This window comes from Doryrhamphus excisus, chromosome 22, assembly GCF_030265055.1.
Source record: "Doryrhamphus excisus isolate RoL2022-K1 chromosome 22, RoL_Dexc_1.0, whole genome shotgun sequence".
Classification (NCBI taxonomy): Eukaryota; Metazoa; Chordata; class Actinopteri; order Syngnathiformes; family Syngnathidae; genus Doryrhamphus; species Doryrhamphus excisus.
In genome coordinates, this window is record NC_080487.1 from 13,599,996 (window position 1) to 13,622,560 (window position 22,565).

The 22,565-nt window shown below is 40.0% G+C and overlaps 2 protein-coding genes across 4 annotated transcripts; both read right to left on the minus strand.

The window, feature by feature from the left end:
• Positions 1 to 4,165: 4,165 nt before the first annotated feature.
• chst3b (carbohydrate (chondroitin 6) sulfotransferase 3b) lies at positions 4,166 to 10,274 on the minus strand. Of its 2 annotated transcripts, none has more exons than XM_058061036.1 (3): positions 10,135 to 10,274; positions 7,672 to 7,868; positions 4,166 to 6,629 (listed from the first exon to the last, which is right to left on the minus strand). In XM_058061036.1, the coding sequence occupies exons 2-3, from the start codon at positions 7,749 to 7,751 to the stop codon at positions 5,405 to 5,407; spliced, it is 1,305 nt and encodes a 434-aa protein (XP_057917019.1). In that variant the 5' UTR covers positions 7,752 to 7,868; positions 10,135 to 10,274; the 3' UTR covers positions 4,166 to 5,404. The 2 variants fall into 2 exon arrangements, with proteins under 2 accessions (XP_057917019.1, XP_057917020.1); XM_058061037.1 differs by having other exon boundaries at positions 7,672 to 7,965; positions 10,135 to 10,168.
• A 1,160-nt stretch (positions 10,275 to 11,434) lies between these two features.
• On the minus strand, positions 11,435 to 22,310 carry zgc:174164 (uncharacterized protein LOC570656 homolog). Of its 2 annotated transcripts, XM_058061028.1 has the most exons (23): positions 22,121 to 22,310; positions 21,964 to 22,022; positions 21,804 to 21,883; positions 21,679 to 21,739; positions 20,235 to 20,311; positions 19,943 to 20,135; positions 19,808 to 19,870; positions 19,671 to 19,742; positions 19,438 to 19,607; positions 19,263 to 19,353; positions 17,468 to 17,598; positions 17,207 to 17,378; positions 16,081 to 16,170; positions 15,748 to 15,943; positions 14,918 to 15,029; positions 14,624 to 14,804; positions 14,455 to 14,541; positions 14,288 to 14,393; positions 12,275 to 12,410; positions 12,166 to 12,203; positions 12,047 to 12,058; positions 11,924 to 11,961; positions 11,762 to 11,844 (listed from the first exon to the last, which is right to left on the minus strand). In XM_058061028.1, exons 1-22 carry the CDS (start codon positions 22,185 to 22,187, stop codon positions 11,957 to 11,959), a joined length of 2,199 nt encoding a protein of 732 aa, XP_057917011.1. In that variant the 5' UTR covers positions 22,188 to 22,310; the 3' UTR covers positions 11,762 to 11,844; positions 11,924 to 11,956. The 2 variants fall into 2 exon arrangements, with proteins under 2 accessions (XP_057917010.1, XP_057917011.1); XM_058061027.1 differs by lacking the exon at positions 12,047 to 12,058 and having other exon boundaries at positions 11,435 to 11,844; positions 12,110 to 12,203.
• Between the last annotated feature and the right edge of the window lie 255 nt (positions 22,311 to 22,565).

A 22,565-nucleotide genomic window follows, 5' to 3' on the forward strand; every position in this document is an offset into this window, starting at 1 on the left:
ACTCACACCACATCTTGTGCTCAAGTGTTTGGATAAAGTTAGCTTGCTCTCAAAAAAAAAAAAAAAATATCCCCACAAATATTGAACTTTACAGAAAAAGATACTTTAAGATACTAGTTTGCTACTTTAGCACGTTTTGCTATCAAGTTGACTTTAGTGACTTTGCTATTTGTGGTGAAGGATTCCACTGCCTCACACGGATGGGAACACACGGATGGGAACACACAAGGACACAAGAATATTCCCACACACCAAAAAAGCTTCAAGGACTCCCTAATGATCTTTAGACACTTTAAAATTAGAACCATATTTCTTTACCCATTTATTTGTATTAATATTCTTATTATTGAATGTAAAATCAATTTTATGCCATTATGGCCATCCTATTTGGCTCAAATTATAGTCAAAATATGAATGAATTTGTTAAAATATTTCATTATTGTTATATAATTAAAACATTTGACGATATAGTATTATAATATGATATATCATTATCCAAAATTAATCAATATGGATGTTGTTGATATTCATGTTCTGCATTGTATTATTATTATTATTATTATTATTATTATTATTATTATTATTATTATTATTATTATTATTATTATTATTATTATTATTATTATTATTATTATTATTATTATTATTATTATTATTATTATTATTATTATTAATGTTATTTAACTGTGCATTATTCATTTGGGAGAAATGTATTATAATCATTATTGTATATTCTATAATGTTTGTGAAAACAAATTAATTATAACAAGTAATAAATATCATATTAATAATATAATGAAGAAATTAGCTAAATATTTCAATTATTGTTAGATAATTAAATATCATAATATTGCATTGTTATAATATATAATTATTTAAAAAAATGTTTGCATTATTTATTAGTTGTTGAGAATGCCATTATCAATATTTTAAATCACGTATTAATATTATTTAACTGTGCTTTAAACATAATAATTATTAGAGTTGCTAAAATCTATTAATTATAAAATCTAATAAATGACAATAACAATATTACACTGAATTACACACTAAATTACGATATAACACTGCCGATATTGTAAAAATACTGCATACATCAAATATGTATTCATTCCACCACAGGCAATATCATATTACACATATCGGTATCGGCTGATATCGGTATCAGACATTGAGAGTTGGACAATATCGTTTTTTTAGCCAAAAAGCCAAAATGGGACATCCCTAAAAAAGCATTATTATCCATCCATCCATTTTCTGTACGGCTTATCGAGGGTGACGAGGGTGTCGGGAATGCTGGACCACATGATTATGGCTGAGTGTTATCGTTATCATAAGTAAGCAAGAGGTGAGGCTGTGTAGAAACATGAGGTCATAACGGCTACAAGCGATAAAAGCTAAGAAACAAATGCAGTAGAACCAAACAAGGGAAAAACATTGGAGTGTATTTTGCTTGGGGACGCTGTTGAGTGTCAGATGGGGGCAGGATGGGGCCAGGATGGGGGCAGGATGGAGCCAGGATGGGGCCAGGATGGGGTCACGGCTTCACTTTTGGTCTCCAGGGGCCAAAATCCAACATGGCTTCATGTCGCCGGTGTTCACTTCCTCCTCTGTAGACAATTGACGGATAACGTGATGTCTATTTGCATTTCATTCATTCATTCATTTTCTACCAATTATCCTCACGAGGGTCACATGCGTGCTGGAGCCTATCCCAGCTGTCTTCGAGCGAGAGGCCCAAAAACATGCTAGGTTAATTAGCCACTCCAAATTGTCCATAGGTATGAATGTGAGTGTGAATGGTTGTTTGTCTATATGTGCCCTGGGATTGGCTGGCCACCAGTCCAGGGTGTACCCCGCCTCTCGCCTGAAGACAGCTGGGATAGGCTCCAGCATGCCCTCAACCCTCATGAGGATAAGCGGTATAGAAAATGGATGGATGGATTTCTAGGTGGAATAGGTGTGTCCCATTTTTATCTGTTTGAATATCTTTATAATGGAGAGAAAACCATAAGGATTGTGAATGATAAGCAAAATAAAATTTTTAAAAAGTGCAGTTTTCCTTTAAGCATGTCTGACAAACAAATCATTACATTGTTTTCAAATTTAAAGCAAAATTATGAAAACAGGAAGTAGTATTTAACCAAATTTTACCAGCTTGTTTAGTATTAAGTATGTTTTTATTATCACATAATTGTATACTTTATTCATGATTAAAGGATAATTGTGAAAATGTACCTCGTCACATTTGGATTATCATTATATTAATTATACAGTAATTATTTGTATCCCAAAGCATAGAGAACACGTTCAATATAAAAATAATTTAATAACAAAAGGTGACATCCATAGACGGGAAAAACATAAGCAACAATACAAAAATAACACAAAGAGAGGAGAGTCTATGGGTATAAAAGGAAACAAAAACATGACAAAAAAATGTCAAATTTGTATTTTTCAGTATGGAAACCCCTGCTAGAAACTGTACTTAAATGTTGCTAAAACTGTTTATTATATTTCCATGATTTTCCATGTGGATACGCATTCCACATGTGACCCAAGCAAAGGTCAAGCAGCCTCCTGGAACTCTTGAGCGGCCGCAATGACGGCTAGCGGGTTTGATGCATGGACCGACTCACGTTTGTTTTAAATCTCCAACCTCCTTGGGGTTGATGTGGCGAGGGCGTGTCAACTTCATGTCCTCTGGCGGAGGGCGAGTGGGTGTGTGTGAATCATTTCTATTTATACAATCCCACTCACACTCCACCCTGCATCCACGTACAGGAAAGGAACGCTTCAATTATGCTATGAGTATTAAAAAAAAAAAAAAAAGTAATGTGACTGATGTTAAAAAGTCAGAAAAGTATTTAGTGTAAAGGAGAAAATGGTGTACAAACGACAGGGCGGGGTCACGGCGATCCGGGCCGACCACATGATATCCAAAGTCTAAGTAATGACTAGTTTGACAAACGTAAATAGCCCAAACCGCCGTGGTAAACACACAGTAGTTCTCCACAGCCGCCGTCCTCGGCCACACAGACCAGCCTGTCCCCCCCCCCCCCCCCCCCCCCCCCCCCCACACCCCGTCCCAGGAAAAAATGTACATTTTTGTGGCGCTACATACAGTACTCTGCAAAAGTCTTAAGACGCTACTTCGATGTTCGATGTAAAAGGAAGAATACATAGGCTTTGAAATGTTTTTAGCGCTAGCCCGCTAGCTTTTGTAACCACGGAATTCAACCTTGGCAAAGACATGTATTCTATTATTATGTAGATTATATACCGGAGATTGTTATTTAAATTCAGTCTCGCAGAAGGCCTTCTTGACACACTCACATAGCACAATCAAACATTTGACTGATGGAAAAACCCTGCTGGAAAAACAGCATAGACCAGCTGCTAGCATACCAGCAAGACCAGCATATGTTGTGTTTTCATACTGGTATGCTGGTCTCCAGACCATCAGGAATGCTATATGTTAATGCTACATGCTAACAACTTACATTTGTTTTGGTTGTGAGCTCAATGAGTATTGTGAAGAATATTAGCTTTTCAAATTGTATGAAAGATTAAAACAGAAATATTTTTGGTCATGAACTTGAGCATGAATTATGAAAAAATTTGGAATTTTTGCGGTTTTCCCTGCTGAAAAAATGGAAATTATGATGGTCTATGCTGGTCTAAGCTAGTTTAGCTAGTGGACCATGCTGGTTTATTCTGGTTTATGCTGATGGACCAGCATAGACTGGTCTCCAGACCATCAAGACCAGCATATGTTGTGTTTTCATACTGGTATGGTGGTCTCCAGACCATCAAGACCAGCATATGTTGTGTTTTCATACTGGTATACAGGTCTGGAAACCAGCTACCAGTATGACCATCACAAAAACACAATTTATGCTGGTCTGGAGACCAGCATACCAGTACGAAAACACAACATATGCTGGTCCCGCTGGTCTGGAGACCAGACTATGCTGGTCCGTCAGCATAAACCAGAATAAACCAGCATGGTCCACCGGCTAAACTAGCTTAGACCAGCATAGACCATCATAATTTTATTTTTTTCATCAGGGAAAACCGCAAAAATTCTTATTTTTTTTCATAATTCATGTTTGAGTTCATGAACAAATATATTGCTGTTTTAATATTTCATACAATTTGAAAAGCTAATGAGAAGAAATACTCAGTGAGCTCACAACAAAGTTGTTAGCATGTAGCATTAACATATAGCGTCTATTGTTTTCTTGTATTATTATAAATGTAATAAAATTGGACATAGTTATACCTTTTCTTATAAATTACAGCATTAATAGTTATCATTATATGTGTTTACTTTACTAAATGTGGTAAACTTTGAGGTTTTATATTGATTGTTCACTAGCTAGATTGCTAGCTAGGTTGCTAGCGAGTTAGCTTACGGATTCAGCCACCATTCCCTGAAACCAAAGAAGTAAATGTATGATATTTATTCAAAGAATATTTATCTGGTTGCCTAGTGAATAAAAAAAAAACACAAATATAGCGTGAACCAGGAAGTAGCCAAAAAACAGAAGTGGGTCATTTGTGTTTGATGGACTACATTCACTTCTCTTATTACGCCGCCATTGCTCAACGATGGGTCAAAGAGATAAGAGCGGCAAAGTCCTAAACTAGCATAAGCGACGCCGTGCTAACCACGCAATGACAGGACTTACAAGCGTGTGTAAAAAGCAACTTTATTGCGATGAAAAAGACCCAATCTGGATCGTCAGGAAGCATCAAGACCTCTTTTTGGTTCCCTCCGTGTCCATCACTAGCTAGGAGACGTGTGTCAACAGACGGGAGACTCGCAAACAAACTTTGCACCAATCTGCAAACCAGCTGCAGACGCCATGTTTGCATTCGGGCAGCAGTGTCAACATCTGCTTTGGGCCAAATTGGTCCTTCGAGTCACCACCGGGACTTCAAAGTCCCCAAGTTAGCTTCAAGTCGCATGAACCTGCAAAGCGCACAGGAAGAGGAATGTCCAGGGAAGTTCCTCTTCCAGTTTCTTTTTATTTATTTCTTTATTTATAAAGCTGCCACTTTATTTAATTTGGACGTTCTTAGCTTAGCCAAGTCAGGAGCTGCACAACGTAAACAGTTAGCGGGGTTTCCCAGGGCTAGCTTGTTAATGTTTACAACCCCTATTAACTTTCTCTTTAAGGAATGCTCATATTTGCTCTCACGACAAGGAACGTTGTGTTTGGGAGTGACGGAATAGTCCGGAGTGCACAAACAAAGCTAGCTTTGACCTGCAAGGAACAGGCTAGGATGCTAATATTTTACCCGTGCTCAACACTACATCCACCGACTATCTTAAATATGTTAAATATCAGCATAAAAAAATCATCTAGAAGCTAATAAATATGAGTTTGGAAAAGGTCTATAAAAAGTCAAAGACTTTATCCTGGATCAAACTTATGGATTTGTCCGTTAGCATTTCCTCGCTTGTGACAAATTTGTAGCCAAAAAGCGTTAGCGTGGGTCCGCAGACTTCTTGGACCACCTGTACTATTTTGAAGGGCAATGTGAATCTCCACTTCTCCACCTGCTCGGAGGAGTTCTTCTGCGTGGAGTAAACGCCGCCGGTTTCCTTGGAGGCCCGCGTGTTTTTCAGGATCCACGCTTTCACTTTGGGCGTGAAGGGGATCCCGGTGAATTTGTACATCTCGGCGGCCTTCCTCATGGGGAAACGGGCGATGTCCTCGTAGCGCACTAGCATGTAGCGTCCACGCAGCCACGCCGGGTGCTTCAAGCCCGCCTCGGCGGAGATCCTGATGGTGTCGCAGTTGCTCTTCAGCTTCTTGACTTCGTCGTCGTCAATGGGTACATCTCCGTCCGTGGCCCACTGCTTCCAGTTCTTGTATTTGGCGCCAAACGCCACCATGCGGGACGCCAGCACGGCGCGGGGATCCCGAACCAGCTGAATGAATTTCAAGTCCAGACGCCGGTCCTCGATAAGGGGGCGCAGGTTTTCCAGCTGGCGCACCCTGACCGATTTGATGGCTCTGTGCTCCTTGCGGAGGCAGGACTCCGACGCCATGGTGAGGTTGAGGGGCCCGCAGCGCCTGCTCCTGCAGTGATAGCGCTCAAAGACCCCCTTCACAAAGGGGCTGCAGACCGCCTCCCTGCACAGGGAGCTGCTGGACTCCCTGCGGAAAAGTGAGGCGGTAACATGGTCTACGGGGAGGGGGTGGATGAAGCTCTCCAGCAGGGAGAAGTCGCACAGGAAGAGCTGCCGGAGCACCTCACGGTACGCCTTGGCGGCGGCCGTGGCGTTGGTTCCGCCCGTCTCCAGCGTCAGCATCTTCTCCACGTGCCACAAAGGCTCAAACAGGTAGAACATGTTGTCACCCTGCTGGTTGAAGAACTCGCCCACGAAGGAGGAACCCGTCCTGGTGGTTGCCAGGAGGAGGATGTGCTTCTTGCCGTTGGCTGTCGCCTGGTAGTCGCTGTCGTTGTCCGGGCGGCGCTTCATCAGCGTCACCGCCGAGCTCAGTTTGCCGAGCGAAGCCACAGAAGCGTTGCGCCTCCTCACCGCGCTGGACCGGACGCCTGGTTGAACCGGGGTCTGGGGGGTCTGCTTCGACGTCATCTTATCCGACACCCTGACAGAGGAATCACACGTTTTAAAGCCTCTTTCACACAGAACACTTGCAACATTGAGATGGCATGCAGATGCTTTCGGCACCCCTTTGCGGGATTCCCTTTCACACAGGTGTTTCTGGGTCCCTGCCACAAAGGAAAAGGTGGAAAAATGCGGGATTCCCTTTCACCCAGGTGTTTCTGGGTCACTGCCGCAAAGGAAAAGGTGGAAAAATGCAGGATTCCCTTTCACACAGGTGTTTCTGGGTCACTGCCTCAAAGGAAAAGGTGGAAAAATGCGGGATTCCCTTTCACACAGGTGTTTCTGGGTCCCTCCTGCAAAGGAAAAATGCAGGATTCCCTTTCACACAGGTGTTTCTGGGTCCCTGCCGCAAAGGAAAAATACAGGATTCCCTTCCACACAGGTGTTTCTGGGTCCCTGCCGCAAAGTAAAAGGCGGAAAAATTCAGAATTCCCTTTCACACAGGTGTTTCTGGGTCACTTCCGCAAGGGAAAGGGTGGGAAAATGCGGGATTCCCTTTCACACAGGTGTTTCTGGGTCACTGCCGCAAAGGAAAAGGCGGAAAAATGCAGGATTCCCTTTACCACAGGTGTTTCTGGGTCCCTGCCACAAAGGAAAAATGCAGGATTCCCTTTCACACAGGTGTTTCTGGGTCACTTCCGCAAGGGAAAAGGTGGAAAAATGCAGGATTCCCTTTCCGTCTCCCTACTAAAGCCAGGAATCTTTGGACTTTCCTGGATTTAGAGGTAGCAAAAGAGGTTTGCAGAGCGGTCGTTTCAAGTTTCAGGTTTTTCGGACCCGTTTCCACCGAGCGCACCATGGTGCGGTTTGAAAAGGTCTGGTCTGGCTTCGGTATTTTTGGGAAAATCACCTTGGGATTCAACAAAGACGAGTCTGCCATCATGCTAGCTTGACCAATCAGTCGACATTCCCAGTGGAAAAATACTTCAAACTGCTCAAGTTATTTCTGGTATTGCTAGAAATGTACGAAATCAAACTTTACGTCTTTGGTCCAATTTGGAATCGATCCCGTACGGACTCACCTGGAGATGATGTTGCTCTCCTTCTCGATGATCACGAGTGCCACCAAGAAGACCACGGGTATGGTGTACTTGATCCTCATTCTCTTGGATGCTTCTACGGGCCAACTCTCTAACGGGTTCTGTGCCGGTCTTTAAAGATCCTCGCCGTTATTTGGATTAGCCGCCGCGGACGCGTTGCCACGTTCCCACGTTCCCACCTGCAAGTAAAGCCTACATGAACGTTCGGTTCATACTTGATCTTGCAAGTCACAGTCGCTGCTGCAGAGTCACGACCGCTCTGATGAATATCACATCCTGAGAAGGAGAAGAAGTAAGATTAGCACGGCCGAGTCAGACCTCCACCACCAGAACCAGCACCACCTCCACCACCAGGAAGTGCGTGTTATCTTAAGTGCAGCCGTGCATCTCGGAAATGTGCCCACCCACCTCGCTGGTGATGGCTGGCTGGAGTCTGCCGATGGCTGGTGTTCTTTAAATAGGACTCTCATTAGCTTCGAAAAACTATTTGCAGGGTCGAAATTGAGTTCCTACCCTGCCCCCCTTTTTCCTGTTCTTGCCTAGTGCCCCTAACTGGCAACTTCCTGTGGAGATCTTTTTAGCTCTATTGGGAAAACTAGCGCTTCTATTTGGACTCTGGACGGTTATCAATAACTGACACGTGTCTTTGCGTACGTTTGTAGCTACCTAGCTTGTGCGCGTGTCGAGTGGTTAGCGTGCAGGCCGCACAGCTACGAGACCCAAGTTCGATTCCACTCTCAGGCATGTCTCTGTGGAGTTTGCATGTTTACTCCGGTTTCTTCCCACATTCCAAAAACATGCTAGGCTAACTGGCGACTCCAAATTGTCGTCAATTGAAATGAATGTGAGTGTGAATGGTTGTTTGGTTATATGTGCCTTGTAATTGGCTGGCGACCAGTCCAGAGTTGACCCCTGGGATAGGCTCCAGCATGCCTGTGACCCTAGTGAGGATAAGCGGTATAGAAAATGAATGAATGAATGTATTATTTCGGAGTTTTTCAGTTTATTTCTATTGTGAAAAGTGGCAGTTATGATTAATAACTGGCGGGACTTGCTTATCTTCAACAGTTCTCCTTCCTTTCCATGTCATGTTGAGTTATTTCTGTCCAATCCCACTCACTTCCTATCCCGAACCTCCGCCGCCGCGGCTCATTTGAGAACACATAAGCACGTCCAAATTATTATTTTTTTTAAAGTTCTGCACACAGTCTAAACACTCAGCATGCGCGGACGCTGCTTGTGAAATAAGATTCGAGCTTAGTTTTGCACCACCCTGCTGCATGCCGCGACCACAAAAGGTCTCTTCACACTAAAGTAACCCCCGCCGAACGTAAAAACTCCAGGGGTCACTTGCATGTCACGGGGGGTCAAACGTAAATCTCTCCAAGCAGACGGACGGACAGCAGCCCCCTGCCAGTCTTTTGACACCATTTGAAGTACACTTCAAATCTGACACACAAAACTCAACTTTTTGAAAAATTACTGTTCATCACTTCCTCACGGTGTTTAAAAATTAATGAATGAATATTTCATGGTTGAATACGGTCTGTTAATCAAAACATATTCATATACAGAGCAGTTATTATTGTCCCAAATCAAGCATTTTCAAACATAAAAATGGCAAAATGAACAAAAATACAAATAAAATACATTTAGAAGATATTATAAGTGTTATATCTGTGTGCACCTTTAAAATCTGGTCTCCTTCTCATAGACCCAATCTGGCATATAATCTCGTCATTTTTTTTATACGACACGCCTACAATCTAAACCAATTAAAAATTTGGACACATGTTCTCATTCAGCAACATAACTCCAAAGTTTTGACCGCTACTAACTATACATGCTGCCAAAGATATTTTTCAGCAATTATTATAATTTAGTCTTTGTTGAATTCCCTTTTTTATCTATTGAATACTCACAATAATCACAATAATCACAATAATCCCAATGTAAGCAGTCAGATGTTTAGCCACATTATCTCATTCACTAGCGTTGAGGGAGTGTGTCAACATTTTTCATGGTGACATGATGATTTTTGACACTGTGGACATTTTTGTCAATAATTTAAATTTTTTACATGCATTTATTTCATTTAATTTATTTTATATTTTATTTTTTCATGATTTAATTACTTTTAGGGGACATGCGTTATTTATATTTTTATTTTATTTACTTATTGTAATTTAAAAAAAATAATAATTTGACCAGTTTTATAGGCAACATAACAATTTTATTAATTAATTAGACTTTTATTTGACCCTTTTAAGGATTTAATATCTCCATAAACCAGCAGTCAAAACCTTTGACCGATACCGTCTGTGTTTACATAATGACTAAATGACTCGTTATGACTAAATAATTCAATTACTTTCAATGAAATACTTTGCTTTTTTAGTCTCCACGCATCCACTCATCAGGTGTAAATCCGTCACGCATACCCACCATGCCGATGTGTCGCTGTCCACGTATTTTTAATCCTGCTCGGATTATTAATCCCATGGCTTCACTTCTTGAGGAACAAAGAGCATTCCAATAAGGTGTGGGTGCGGGCTGCATTTCAAAGATGTGGACGATCAGGCAGCATGTTGGTTTTAAAAAAAGAACACGGGGGGGTGGGGGGGGGTGCAGTTGCAGGTCAGACTCCGTACGATGAACTGAATGAAAAAGTTTGGGACCAACTGTTGCGTTTCATGAGGTCACATGGGAAGGTTCTTTTTTTGGCAAAGACCTCCCACCGCTTCCTGAATTTATCGTAAAATCTAAATAAAGTGCGTAAACGCACACCAGGTGGCGCAAAAATGATGTTGACTTAGTATCCCAAACCTTAAAAGTTGTTTAAGATCGGTTTTATTATCACAGTTTATTATGATGATGATAGACAACAAAGGGGGAATGGCACCCTCTTGTGGACAAAATACCAACGTGCACAAGAATTTGATTTGAACACATGAGGAGCACTTGCAAAAGTCACTGTTTACAAATGTAGCAGTGTGTATTTTAGTGAAGTAACTTCTTAAATACAATATTCAGTCATCCCTCGCAGTATTGCAGTTTTCCAGATTTTTTCCCCTATGTTCTATTATTACTCAAACCATATTGAAATATAAGTGACGTGTAAAAAAGTAACAAATGTATTTAAAAAAGAAATGTAAGTTCTCCTCCCATGTCGTGTGGAAGTGGTAGGTGTTGGTAAATTTGAGGTTAACAGGATTGATCGCTGACATCACAAACAATCCAATAGTAACATCAGGAGAATGAGCAGGTTGGTGTGTTACCCACTGAAGGGTTTTTAACCTGTTTCCACCATGTTTGTTCATGGGGGGGGGGGCTTTGCATCAGTTAGTCTGCTTTGAGAGAGCTGGTTCTTTTGTCTCTGTTTACCTTGTTTGTGATGTCAGCGATCAATCCTGTTAACCTCAAATTTACCAACACGTACCACTTCCACACGACATGGGAGGAGAACCTTTTTTACATTTCTTTTTTAAATACATTTGTTACTTTTTTACACTTTTTTTTTACATCTTTAGGTTCCCAGGTGGATTTTCAGTTTTTTTTTGTTGTCTTCTCTCTTTTTTTGGGGGGGGGCATGGGGGGGGGGGTCCAGCCAATCACAGGGCACATATTGACAAACAACCATTCACACTCTAATTCAAACCTATGGACAATACATAGCTGGCCAAGCAAAGGTCTTCCTGATCTCCTCGCTGTGTGGCCAACATGCTAACCACTCGGACACCGTGCGACAGCTCCAAAACTTTAATTGAAAATGTCAGCTCAATCTTTTGTCACAGTTCTCATCTCTTTTTTTTAATCCACAAAAATCAATAAAATAGTTAGGAAAATATAACATTATTTTTAAATACAATATCACATTTACAGTTTCATTCATGAAGAATTTAATAACATCGATCCCAATAAATATTTATGATATTACACCATGTTATATAGTGACTTTAAATCCATTCTTATCCCAAAGTCTCTCATCCGCTCGACAAACACTGCAAATCCAAGAGAAAGTTATTTTTGTATAAAAGTAGTTATTATTTTGGTGATTGCCGGGAGGGAATTGGTCTAGGGACCCCGGGGCCCTGCCTGGGTGCCTGCCCGTGCGCAGAGGCGGAGTTTGTGTTCCAGTAATCAACTTCTCCATACCTGAAATTGAAAGATAAAATGAATATTTGGAGATCTATGTACTTCTATACAAGATGGACTCAAACCTGCATGGTCTTACCCGGGGTTTGGAGCTGAGGACATCGGGGGGTAGTCAAGCTAAAAATGAAAGAAAAGGGCGTCAACCTGAGCGGTCTAGCACCAACGTTGGGCAAATTACTTTAAAAAATATATATATATTTACCAGCTCGATGCACTGCAAAAATAAAATGACAAATCAGTGATGGCGGCTAAAGAGAATATTTACCCTCTGAGGAGGAACGTCCCTGGGAATACGAGTTGTGGCGTGTGTCTCCATATTACCGTTTGAACGTCCATTAGCATTGCTGCTACGACTGGACCTGAGAGGAACGCTATTAAAAATGGCTGGAGGTGGACGTGGCCGGGGGCGGGGCTGATTGTTTTCACATACCTGGAACGCCGGGATGGTTTCATGCAGGGGTTGAACGTTTCCCTCCTGAAGAGGAAGAGCAGCAGGAGAACGACAAGAACCAGCAGAGGGACGACGGCCAGGAAGAAGATCAACAGGCCGTTTCTGAGGGAGAAGTCTGAGGCAGACATTTTGTGAAGGGGTGGAATTTGGTGAAAAACATGCAACCTCCCAAATGACTTGAAATTTCTCACACGGCTAATTATAGGCCAGGGATGTCCACTCTTTCCAGTGACAGTACGTTAAAAAGCCTATTAGCTCTTTGCTGTTGTTTTTACCCATTTTTGCTGATTTTTTTCATAATTTTCCAAATATTTTAACTTTCTTCTAAAATAATCTTTACGACTGTTAGGACTTTTAAAAATTAATTATATTTATTATAAAATTAAAATATTTTAATATTTCAACTCCATGCTACTAAAATGACGTTATTTATTATCGTAAAATTTTTTTATTTTTCGTCTTCGTATTTTGCCTTTATACTCAAATATTCAACTACAGCAACCTTCTTCTTGAAAATGTTCTTCTCGTAATTATGACTTAATTCCTACAATATTATAACTTTATTTTCATAACACTGTACAGTCGGCCATCTTTTATTGCGGTTGATTGGTTCCAGACCCGACAGCGATAAAATAATTTCTAGGTTAAAAAATTAAATACTTGTAGTTTTAGAGCATAGAAAACCTGTTTAGGACTTTCTGAATATGGAATTATTATTTATTTTTTTATTATTTTTTTTATAGTTAATAATGACGTTATTTATTATTGTAATTTTTTTTTATTTTTTGTCTTCGCATTTAAGCTTTATTCTTATCAAATTTCAATATTCAACTACAGCAACCTTCTTCTTGAAAATGTTCTTCTCGTAATTATGACTTAATTCCTACAATATTATAACTTTATTTTCATAACACTGTACAGTCGGCCATCGTTTATTGCGGTTGATTGGTTCCAGACCCTACAGCGATAAATTAATTTCTAGGTTAAAAAATTTAATATTTTTGTAGTTTTAGAGCATAGAAAACCTGTTTAGGACTTTCTGAATATGGAATTGGAATTATTATTATTATTATTTATTTTTTTATATAGTTAATAGTGACGTTATTTATTATTGTAATTTTTTTTAACTTTTTGTCTTTGCATTTTGGCTTCATTCTTATCAAATTTAAATATTCAACTATAGCAACTTTCTTCTTGGAAATGTTCTTCTCATAATTATGACTTAATTCCTACAATATTATGACTTTATTTTCATAACACTGTACAGTCGGCCATCATTTATAGCGGTTGATTGGTTCCAGACGATAAAATAAGCGATAAAATAATTTCTAGGTTAAAACATTAAATACCTTTTGTAGTTTTAGAACATAGAAAACTTGTTTAGGACTTTCTGAATATGGAATTGTAATATGGAATTATTATTTATTTTATTTTTATTTTTTTAAATAGTTAATAATGACGTTATTTATTATTGTACTTGTTTTTTTTACTTTTTGTCTTCGCATTTTGGCTTTATTCTTATCAAATTTCAATATTCAACTATAGCAACTTTCTTCTTGGAAATGTTATTCTCGTAATTATGACGTAATTCCTACAATATTATGACTTTATTCCAGACCCGACAGCGATAAATTAATTTCTAGGTTAAGAAATTAAATACTTTTGTAGTTTTAGAGCATAGAAAACCTGTTTAGGACTTTCTGAATATGGAGGTTATCATTATTATTATTAATATAGCATGGCTACAGTACACCACAGCAGACTAGCGAGCTAGCAGGCTAACCAATTAAAGTCTAAAACCAATTAAATTCTAAACTTTGGAAGCCAAAAACGTACCACTTCCACACTGGATGGCAGGAGAACTTTTTTTTTTGCCCCACTCTGTCATGTTAGAGTTGAACGTGTGTTTTTTTGTATGCAAAGTACCACCACAATAACTACATTATTCAATGAATATGATCTCATTGGTAAAACAATAACTCTCTCTCTCACCCATTTTATTAGGACCGCTGTTGATGCTGCCGCCTGTCCCCGCCCGGTTGCAGTTTGGTGGGCTCCAGCCGTCCTCACAGTGGCAGTTCCCTTGGTCGTTACAAACCTGGAGACGATAAACTAGCGTGACGCCACGAGAGAGTCCCGAAGAAACGCCGGGACCTTACCCCGCGGCCGTTGCAGTCGCGCTGGGCGTCGCAGTCCAGGTCGGGCAGCAGAGCCGAGGCGGGCACGCACTTAAAATCAACACAGGTCTACAAGTAGAAGTAAGTCACATGATGCTATCGTTCACGGGTCTACACTTCCTGGTTGTGCTCCTCACTGCTCACTGCTTACTTTGCCTTCAGCACAAGGACTCCCTGAATTGACGTAGGCCGGGTCCAGCACGTCCGGACCCAAATTGAAGTCGGCGTTAACGCAAGTAGACCCGTTTATCACTTGGATGCTGACGTGAGCGTCGGGAGGAGGGTGGTTGACGTCCACGTTAGTGCACTGCACCTTCCCGCACATGGCGTCCCTGCAATCAAGTCAGGTCAGGTTTATTTATATAATCAGTCCTTCATCATAAAAGAGCCTCATTTGTACAATATAATCATCTACAATGAGTATTACTTCCATAATAATACTCACGCCACAGCACATTTGATATAATCTCCACTGCTGGTGATCCCACAGTTCCCAAATAGGTTCCCTTTTGTGTTGAGATGCTGGAAACAAGTGTCTGCCGCCTTTGTTGCCGGATCTGCCAAAAAATGCCATCAGATCTCCACTAAGGTAAAGTTTCATTCATGGGGGGCCGCTAGATGGAGCATACGTTAAATTTCCCATGATACATTTGAATTAATACTACAGATCATAATCAGATTTGGAAAAAAAATTAAAGCAAAATTCCATTAATGTGTTACATACAGTATAAAAACACGGTGAGTATTTTCAATTCATTTGTACAGCACAGTGCACCTTCCATATAGTACATAATATTTACAGCTGTCAACAAAATTTAATCACAATTAATCTAATTTAGTACATAGTTAACTCACAATTAATCACAGCTGGAAATATGTTTTTTTATCTATAATAAGTAGGGGTGTGGGCTGCATGGTGGGCGAGTGGCTAGCACGCAGGCCTCGCAGCTAAGAGACCCGAGTTCGATTCCACCCTTGGCCATGTCTGTATGGAGTTTGCATGTTCTCCCCGTGCATGCGTGGGTTTTCTCCGGGTACTCCGGTTTCCTCCCACATTCCAAAAACATGCTAGGTTAATTAGCCACTCCAAATTGTCCATAGGTATGAATGTGAGTGTGAATGGTTGTTTGTCTATATGTGCCCTGTGATTGGCTGGCCACCAGTCCAGGGTGTACCCCGCCTCTCGCCCGAAGACAGCTGGGATAGGCTCCAGCACCCTCGCGACCCTCGTGAAGGAAAAAGCGGTAGAAAATGAATGAATAAACAAAACCGTACCAGGTGCAAAGAGGCGTTTACACTGCGAGTCGTATGTCTGACAGCGGCCCTCGTAGCAGTACGCGGCATTGTTCTCACAGGGCAGGCCGTCCATCATGTAGTAGTCATCGGGACAGAAGGCGCTGGTGCCATTGCAGAATTCTGGAAGATCACAGGAGTTGACCACCTCCCTGCACGGCGTCCCCGACACTCTGAGCTGGAACGAGGACGCCATCACATTTAAGGACCAAGCTAACTTAATAGTGCACTTTGCACACATATTGTGTACATATTAGTCATTTAGTTTAGCACGCTAACTAAAAATATATATATTATATATTATATATTGCTCACCTGACAGTTGTTGCAGCATTCCCCTTGAGCACAGGCGGACCCGGGACTCAGTTGGCAAGTGGCAGCGTTACAGCAGTCATTCCGACATTCCTGGAGAATGTAAAACATTGCAATGTTGGGCATGTCTGTTTCCTTTTGTTTGTTTAAAAAAATATATAAATAAAATAAAAAAATAAAATAAAATAAAAAATAAAATAAATAATTATATTATATTTTATATTTAATTTTGACATTTTTTTTTATTTAATTTTTGTTTTTTTGTAAAACATTGCAATGTTGGGCATGTCTGTTTCCTTTTGTTTGTTTAAAAAAATATATAAATAAAATAAAAAAATAAAATAAAATAAAAAATAAAATAAATAATTATATAATATTTTATATTTAATTTTGACATTTTTTTTTATTTAATTTTTGTTTTTTTGTAAAACATTGCAATGTTGGGCATGTCTGTTTCCTTTTGTTTGTTTAAAAAAATATATAAATAAAATAAAAAAATAAAATAAAATAAAAAATAAAATAAATAATTATATAATATTTTATATTTAATTTTGACATTTTTTTTTTATTTGCCCATCATACACAATCCTAATGTAATATTTGTCTTTTGTGTATTTTAAAGATATCCAAACAGATAAAACGCGACAGCTCAGGAGTGACCGTAATGGCCGTCTACAAAGGTAGAGCTATCGTCTGTCCATTCTTGTGTATGTGGTGAAGATGGCGTCATTATGCGAGCGTTGCTACCATTTTGTTTGAGTCCGTGTTCCACAGCAGACACTGTGCTAGCTAGCGTGGCAGCCATCTTCACCACATGCGCAAGCCGCAGCGAGCGATGATTAGCATTAGCCAAACTTACTTGCTCCGTGCATCGATATCACGTAGCAACGTCGTGGAAACAAAACACATCGCGTTAACTTTTCCAAACTCGTAAATAAAAACACCGTAAGCTAGTCACTAGCCGGCTAGTAGCAAGCGAGTGCGTTTTCGCTAAGTGTCAATATGAGAGTAATGTAATGAAATACTTGGAAAGCAACTGGCGGGCCGGATTCAAACGCTTGGTGGGCCGCATGTGGCCCCCGCGCCGTAGTTTGCCCACCACTTGCACCGTTTGTTTATATTCCATTACCTCAGGTGTTCCACAGTCACATTCCTCGCCCTCTTCCAACATGCCATTGCCACACTCTGCGTTGTCAACCACATCCGTGAGCGAGGGCTGGTTTGTCAGACACGCCCCTCTCCCGCTGAGGACGAGCGCCTCAAAATCGTTTGCGCTGCAGCGGCTGAAACTTGTGGAACCACTAAACGGCAACAAGGAAACGGCATCGTTATTCATCCTTTGACGTCGACGACAACGTTCCACTTAATCGCTCCTAATGGGGATATTTACCTGGCGCTGGCGGCCATGATGCACGGTTGTCCATCACAGTCACAGCGGGTGTTGTCGTGATTCATGCCCAGGTTGTGACCCATCTCGTGGGCCACGACAGTGGAGGCGAAGAGCAGCCGGTTGTTACCAAACTGCCAAAACACACCAGATGTGACCCGGAGTAAAAAAAACACATATCCCGTCGCTAAAATAATATTTAGCATGACATATTTAGCACTGCTCAAGACTTCCAGGAAGTCCACACCTGAAATCTGCCTAGTCATGGCCCTTCAGTGTTTTTTTTTGTTTTGTCTTGTCAAACTGGTCTGGCTTCTCTTTAGTCCTTAGTCCACAGTCAATGGGGCTCCCCATGAATAATCCAATGAGTATCAGATTCCATGCTAGAGATCATGCTCCCCACATGTGATGGTATACCAGAGTTTTTTTTAAACACGAGTCCCGCAAAATAGTAGTAGTAGTAACTCCTAACCACTTTTCAAGTAGTAATGTTTTATTCATTTATGATCAACTCCCATACCGACAAAATTAGAAAGTGGGTTTCGGCAGTAGTCTGGAAGTCTTAGGGAATGCTTGTTGAGTCTTCATTGTGAAATTGAGGTATTCGCTAGGTATCCACTCCTCCGTCTGTGAGTGACACAGACTAGCGGTCGTGTTAGTCCGCCAGATAGCTTTTTATGCTAGCTATAACAATAATAATCGCTGTAGCTTAGTTAATATGAAGTCCGTTATGTAAAAATGGAACACAGTTGGTGTTTTTTTAAGGTTTTTTTTGTGAGGGCTTTCGCGTCAAAATAGGTACTTCCCATGATGTCCATTGTTAGCTAGCTCATATTGAACTTTCTCATGCTAGAACGTACAGAAAAGGGAAATATATGTGCTCATGTTTCACATAAGGATCGTGAAGTTCCCCTTTAAATGGAGATAAACTCCATATAGTTGCGACTTGTTAGGAGTTAAAAGGGAGTTAAAATGAGTTAAAGTACACATGGATGTGTTGGGAGATAAATTGAGTTACACTACACTTTTTTTCAGTTTCGGCGAGTGTTTGTCACGCAGGCCTCACAGCAAGGAGACCCCGAGTTCGATTCCACCCTCAGTCATTTGCATTTTCTACCCGTGGATGCGTGGGTTTTCTCCGAGTACTCCGGTTTCCTCCCACATTTCAAAAACATGCTAGGTTAATTAGCCACTCCAAATTGTCCATAGGTATGAATGTGAGTGTGAATGGTTGTTTGTCTATATGTGCCCTGGGATTGGCAACATTTCAGTTGGAACGACGAAGAAACTTGATTCTTGGTTTAATTTGAAATTGGTCATTACTTTATCCAAATAAATTTAATTTAATTTAATTTAATTTAATTTAATTTAATTTAATTTAATTTAATTTAATTTAATTTAATTTAATTTAATTTAATTTAATTTAATTTAATTTAATTTAATTTAATTAATTCAATGCCACCCTGGGCCATCTCTGTGTGGAGTTTGCATGTTCTCCCCGTGCATGCGTGGGTTTTCTCCGGGTACTCCGGTTTCCTCCCCCATTCCAAAAACATGCTAGGTTAATTAGCCACTCCAAATTGTCCATAGGTATGAATGTGAGTGTGAATGGTTGTTTGTCTATATGTGCGACCAGTCCAGGGTGGACCCCGCCTCTCGCCCTAAGACAGCTGGGATAGGCTCCAGCACTCCTGCGACCCATGTGACGGTAGAAGCGGTAGAAAATGAATGAATGAATGAAAATGAAACTCCACGTGGTGATGATGCGTTCGGAGTCCAAAAGGGCAGTCAGACTAACCACAGTGATTCCTCCAGCGCTGGTAGTGGAGCACACCGACCCAACGAAAGCCATCCCCAGCACATTACCAGGGAATGAACCGGGTCGACCACTAAAAAAGACCACCAACAACTTTGAATATGTGAGCGTCAGTAAGACGTACACGATATTTCATCATTTCATAGCGTCAACTCACACCAGAAGCTGAGCCATGTCGTGGCGTTTCCTTGGCCACAGTTCCGACCGCCTCCATCGGACGAAGCTACGCAGCACGTCGCCCGCAGAGCCCTCCACCGGGAAAGGGTTGGCGTCTCTAAAAATCTCCAATCCCACCAGGGCGATGCGGATGTTGAGTTGCTTGTAATACTAGAACAGCAAAGACGTGATTCAAAACTCAACTCAATGGTTTCTCCGTTTGAAAGTTCTCACCCCGTCGAGTAGGTTGGCCATTTCCACCATCTCCTCTCGTATTGCCGTCTCGTTTTGTTGCCTGAACTGATACTGTTGATGAAATGAATCATGATATAAAGTACTACTTTTAGTTCCACAGTAGAATAAAAACTCACCCTGAGGTTGTCCACTACCAGCACCAGCTCCACATATCTGGTCTGAGGAAGATTGCGTTTTTTCTACAGAACCAACAAACACAGTTAGAAACGTCCCTTCAACGAGAAAACAACGCAAATGTTAAACATGGAGACCCGCATCAGAGCAGCCATGTAGTTCCCAGCCTCAAACCAATCATGGCTTTGCGTCTCCGTTTCCTCGTGGAGGACTCCGCAGGAAGCAGGACCCGTGTGAAAGTCAGCTAGACGGTACAGAAGGTGCTCACGTTCAGCAGACTGAGGAAGAGGCTCAAGTCCATAGCTCTCGTTTGCAAAAAGTATCACACCCCTTCAGAGAAACGGTAAACATGGAACAACAACAACAACAATGTGAGCAAAGGCTAAAACCCAAATAAAGAACGTTTTTCCACACAAAATGGAAGCTAACCTCAGTCCGTAGCATGTGCTGAGTGCGACCATTGAATCCTCGTAGCCTTCCACTCGTCCATGAAAATAACAACTCACCTACGAGGAAATGAAAGTGTCTTCAGGGTGTCTTAAAATACGGAGACACTTTTACCCTTAGTTTTACCCTTAGGCCGCAAACGCTTCTCGTGAAATTGTAACTTTGTTTTTTTCCCCCCACTCCACGCTTAAACCTAACCATATCCATAATCTACTTTTTTACTGCACCTTTTCATATTTGCAACATAGATGGGTTTCAATGGGATATGTTGTACAGTGCAAAGTGGATGGATATACTGTATATGGAAATATATGCTATGTTATGTTATGTTATGTTATGTTGTGTTGTGTTGTGTTGTGTTGTGTTGTGTTGTGTTGTGTTATGTTACATACATTATATATTATATTATATTGGAAGAAAGAAAACAAAAAATATATTATGGGAAACAAAACAAAAAAAATGTCAAATGATATTATATTTGAAGAAATAAAACAAAAATATTATATAATATATTGGAAGAAACAAAACAAAAAAATGTCAAATTATATTATATTGGAAGAAACAAAACAAAAAATATTATAATATATAATATGTTGAAATAAAACAAAAAAATGTCAAATGATATTATATTTGAAGAAATAAAACAAAAATATTATATAATATATTGGAAGAAACAAAACAAAAAAAATTCAAATTATATTATATTGGAAGAAACAAAACAAAAAATATTATAATATATAATATATTGAAATAAACAAAACAAAAAATGTCAAATTATATTATATTGGAAGAAACAAAACAAAAAATATTATATTATATTATATTGGAAGAAACTAAACAAAAAATATTCTCATATTATAAGGCTATTAAACCCTACTTAAGGAGCACAACATCAGCGCTCATAATGACCTCACCAGCTTCTTTGAAATGGCATGAATTATCTACTTAGATATGGGTGGAGTCGCCAACAAAACTACTGTACTCATTACTGTATACTGTACTGAGTATTGTGACTTTACAACAGTACTTCTCAAATATTTGGACGGGCCCCCGGGGGGGGGCCGTGGCGGGGAACTCGAGGTTTTCATTTTAATGCAGACCTACCAACATGTACACATTTAAAGTACTCAACATACAACATGCTTCTTCCTGCTGCGATTTGGAAATGCAGACTTGTGTAACGGGCTCACTGTGATTGTGTATTAAAGTATTAAAGATGAATTAAACCTTTACTATTACCAATTTGACTCCCTAATATGCTTATATGCTCTCCAAAATGGCCGATCTTATAAAAGTAAAAGTAAAAGTAAACTGCAATTACTGTACAGTATCTTAATACTTTTTTTTCACTTTCACCGCATCAAATCATTTCATATGATGCAGAATGTGCAAGTTTTAAAAGACAATATGAGATTTATGAACTCACATGTTTGGGATGTGTCGCTGTACGGGCGTCAGCCACAAACAAATCAGGATGTAAAAAGTCTCTGAGAAGAAGAAAATGTGTTATAACAAGAATCGATACGCGTCTTTTACCTCAAATGTCTTCACCGGTTCCTCTTTAGATGAAGGATGTACTGTTTGTTGTCGATTTTGAGCGCATATGAAATTTCCTCATCACCATCAGATTTCTGTAATAATACACATTATGTCATTACATGTTTATTGAAGATTTAAAAAAAAAATGTTGTTTGAAATTATAGTCACATACCTGTACAGGAAGCAGCTGAGGCTGCACAATGGAATAGTTGGAAAGCCCATCAGTAATATCTGTAAGAGAACATTAAACAGGTAAATCAATATTTGCACATCTTCAGTGTTCTTCAGCTAATGCTTTCTGTTCGAGGAGTTGGCAACAAACGCCTCACCTGTGTTGTCAATTCCAGGAGTGCAAAAAAGCAATAAAACAAGGATGGCGAGAGGTTCTCTGGTCATTATCTCGTAGAGGCGATTAAGTCCAGGCCAGAGTGTTCATTTAAGTCCAAAGTTCGGCTTTAATTAAGTGAATCGTCGAACACCAGCTTCCTTCTCCTGGCCAGGTGCGTCATAGTGGGCGTGGCTATGACGTCATCTTTTAGTGGAGGCGGCAAACAATTATTAAAAAGCGAGATTCTTCAAAGTGACTCATTTTTATTATTGTTCACAGCCACTTCCCCACAATTATTTTAGTATTTTTGTGTCTAAATATGGTTAAATAAAGTTTTGCAAAAAACAAACAAAATATATAAAATAGTATTTTCTTTGTTATGAAGATAACTTCAAAGTAATTTAAATTTTAAAAATAAAATTGTTTTTATCGATTTGAATTGGAAT

Excerpts from the sequence above, each read along its gene's own strand:
- chst3b (XM_058061036.1), bottom strand. The coding sequence starts at position 7,751 with ATGAGGATCAAGTACACCATACCCGTGGTCTTCTTGGTGGCACTCGTG. Across the intron at positions 6,630-7,671 it reads GAGAGCAACATCATCTCCAG|GGTGTCGGATAAGATGACGT; the intron begins GTGAGTCCGTAC and ends TTCCTCTGTCAG.
- zgc:174164 (XM_058061027.1), bottom strand. The coding sequence starts at position 22,187 with ATGACCAGAGAACCTCTCGCCATCCTTGTTTTATTGCTTTTTTGCACT. Across the intron at positions 20,136-20,234 it reads AGCACATGCTACGGACTGAG|GGGTGTGATACTTTTTGCAA; the intron begins GTTAGCTTCCAT and ends GTTTCTCTGAAG. Across the intron at positions 19,608-19,670 it reads TGGCCAACCTACTCGACGGG|TATTACAAGCAACTCAACAT; the intron begins GTGAGAACTTTC and ends TTGCTGTTCTAG.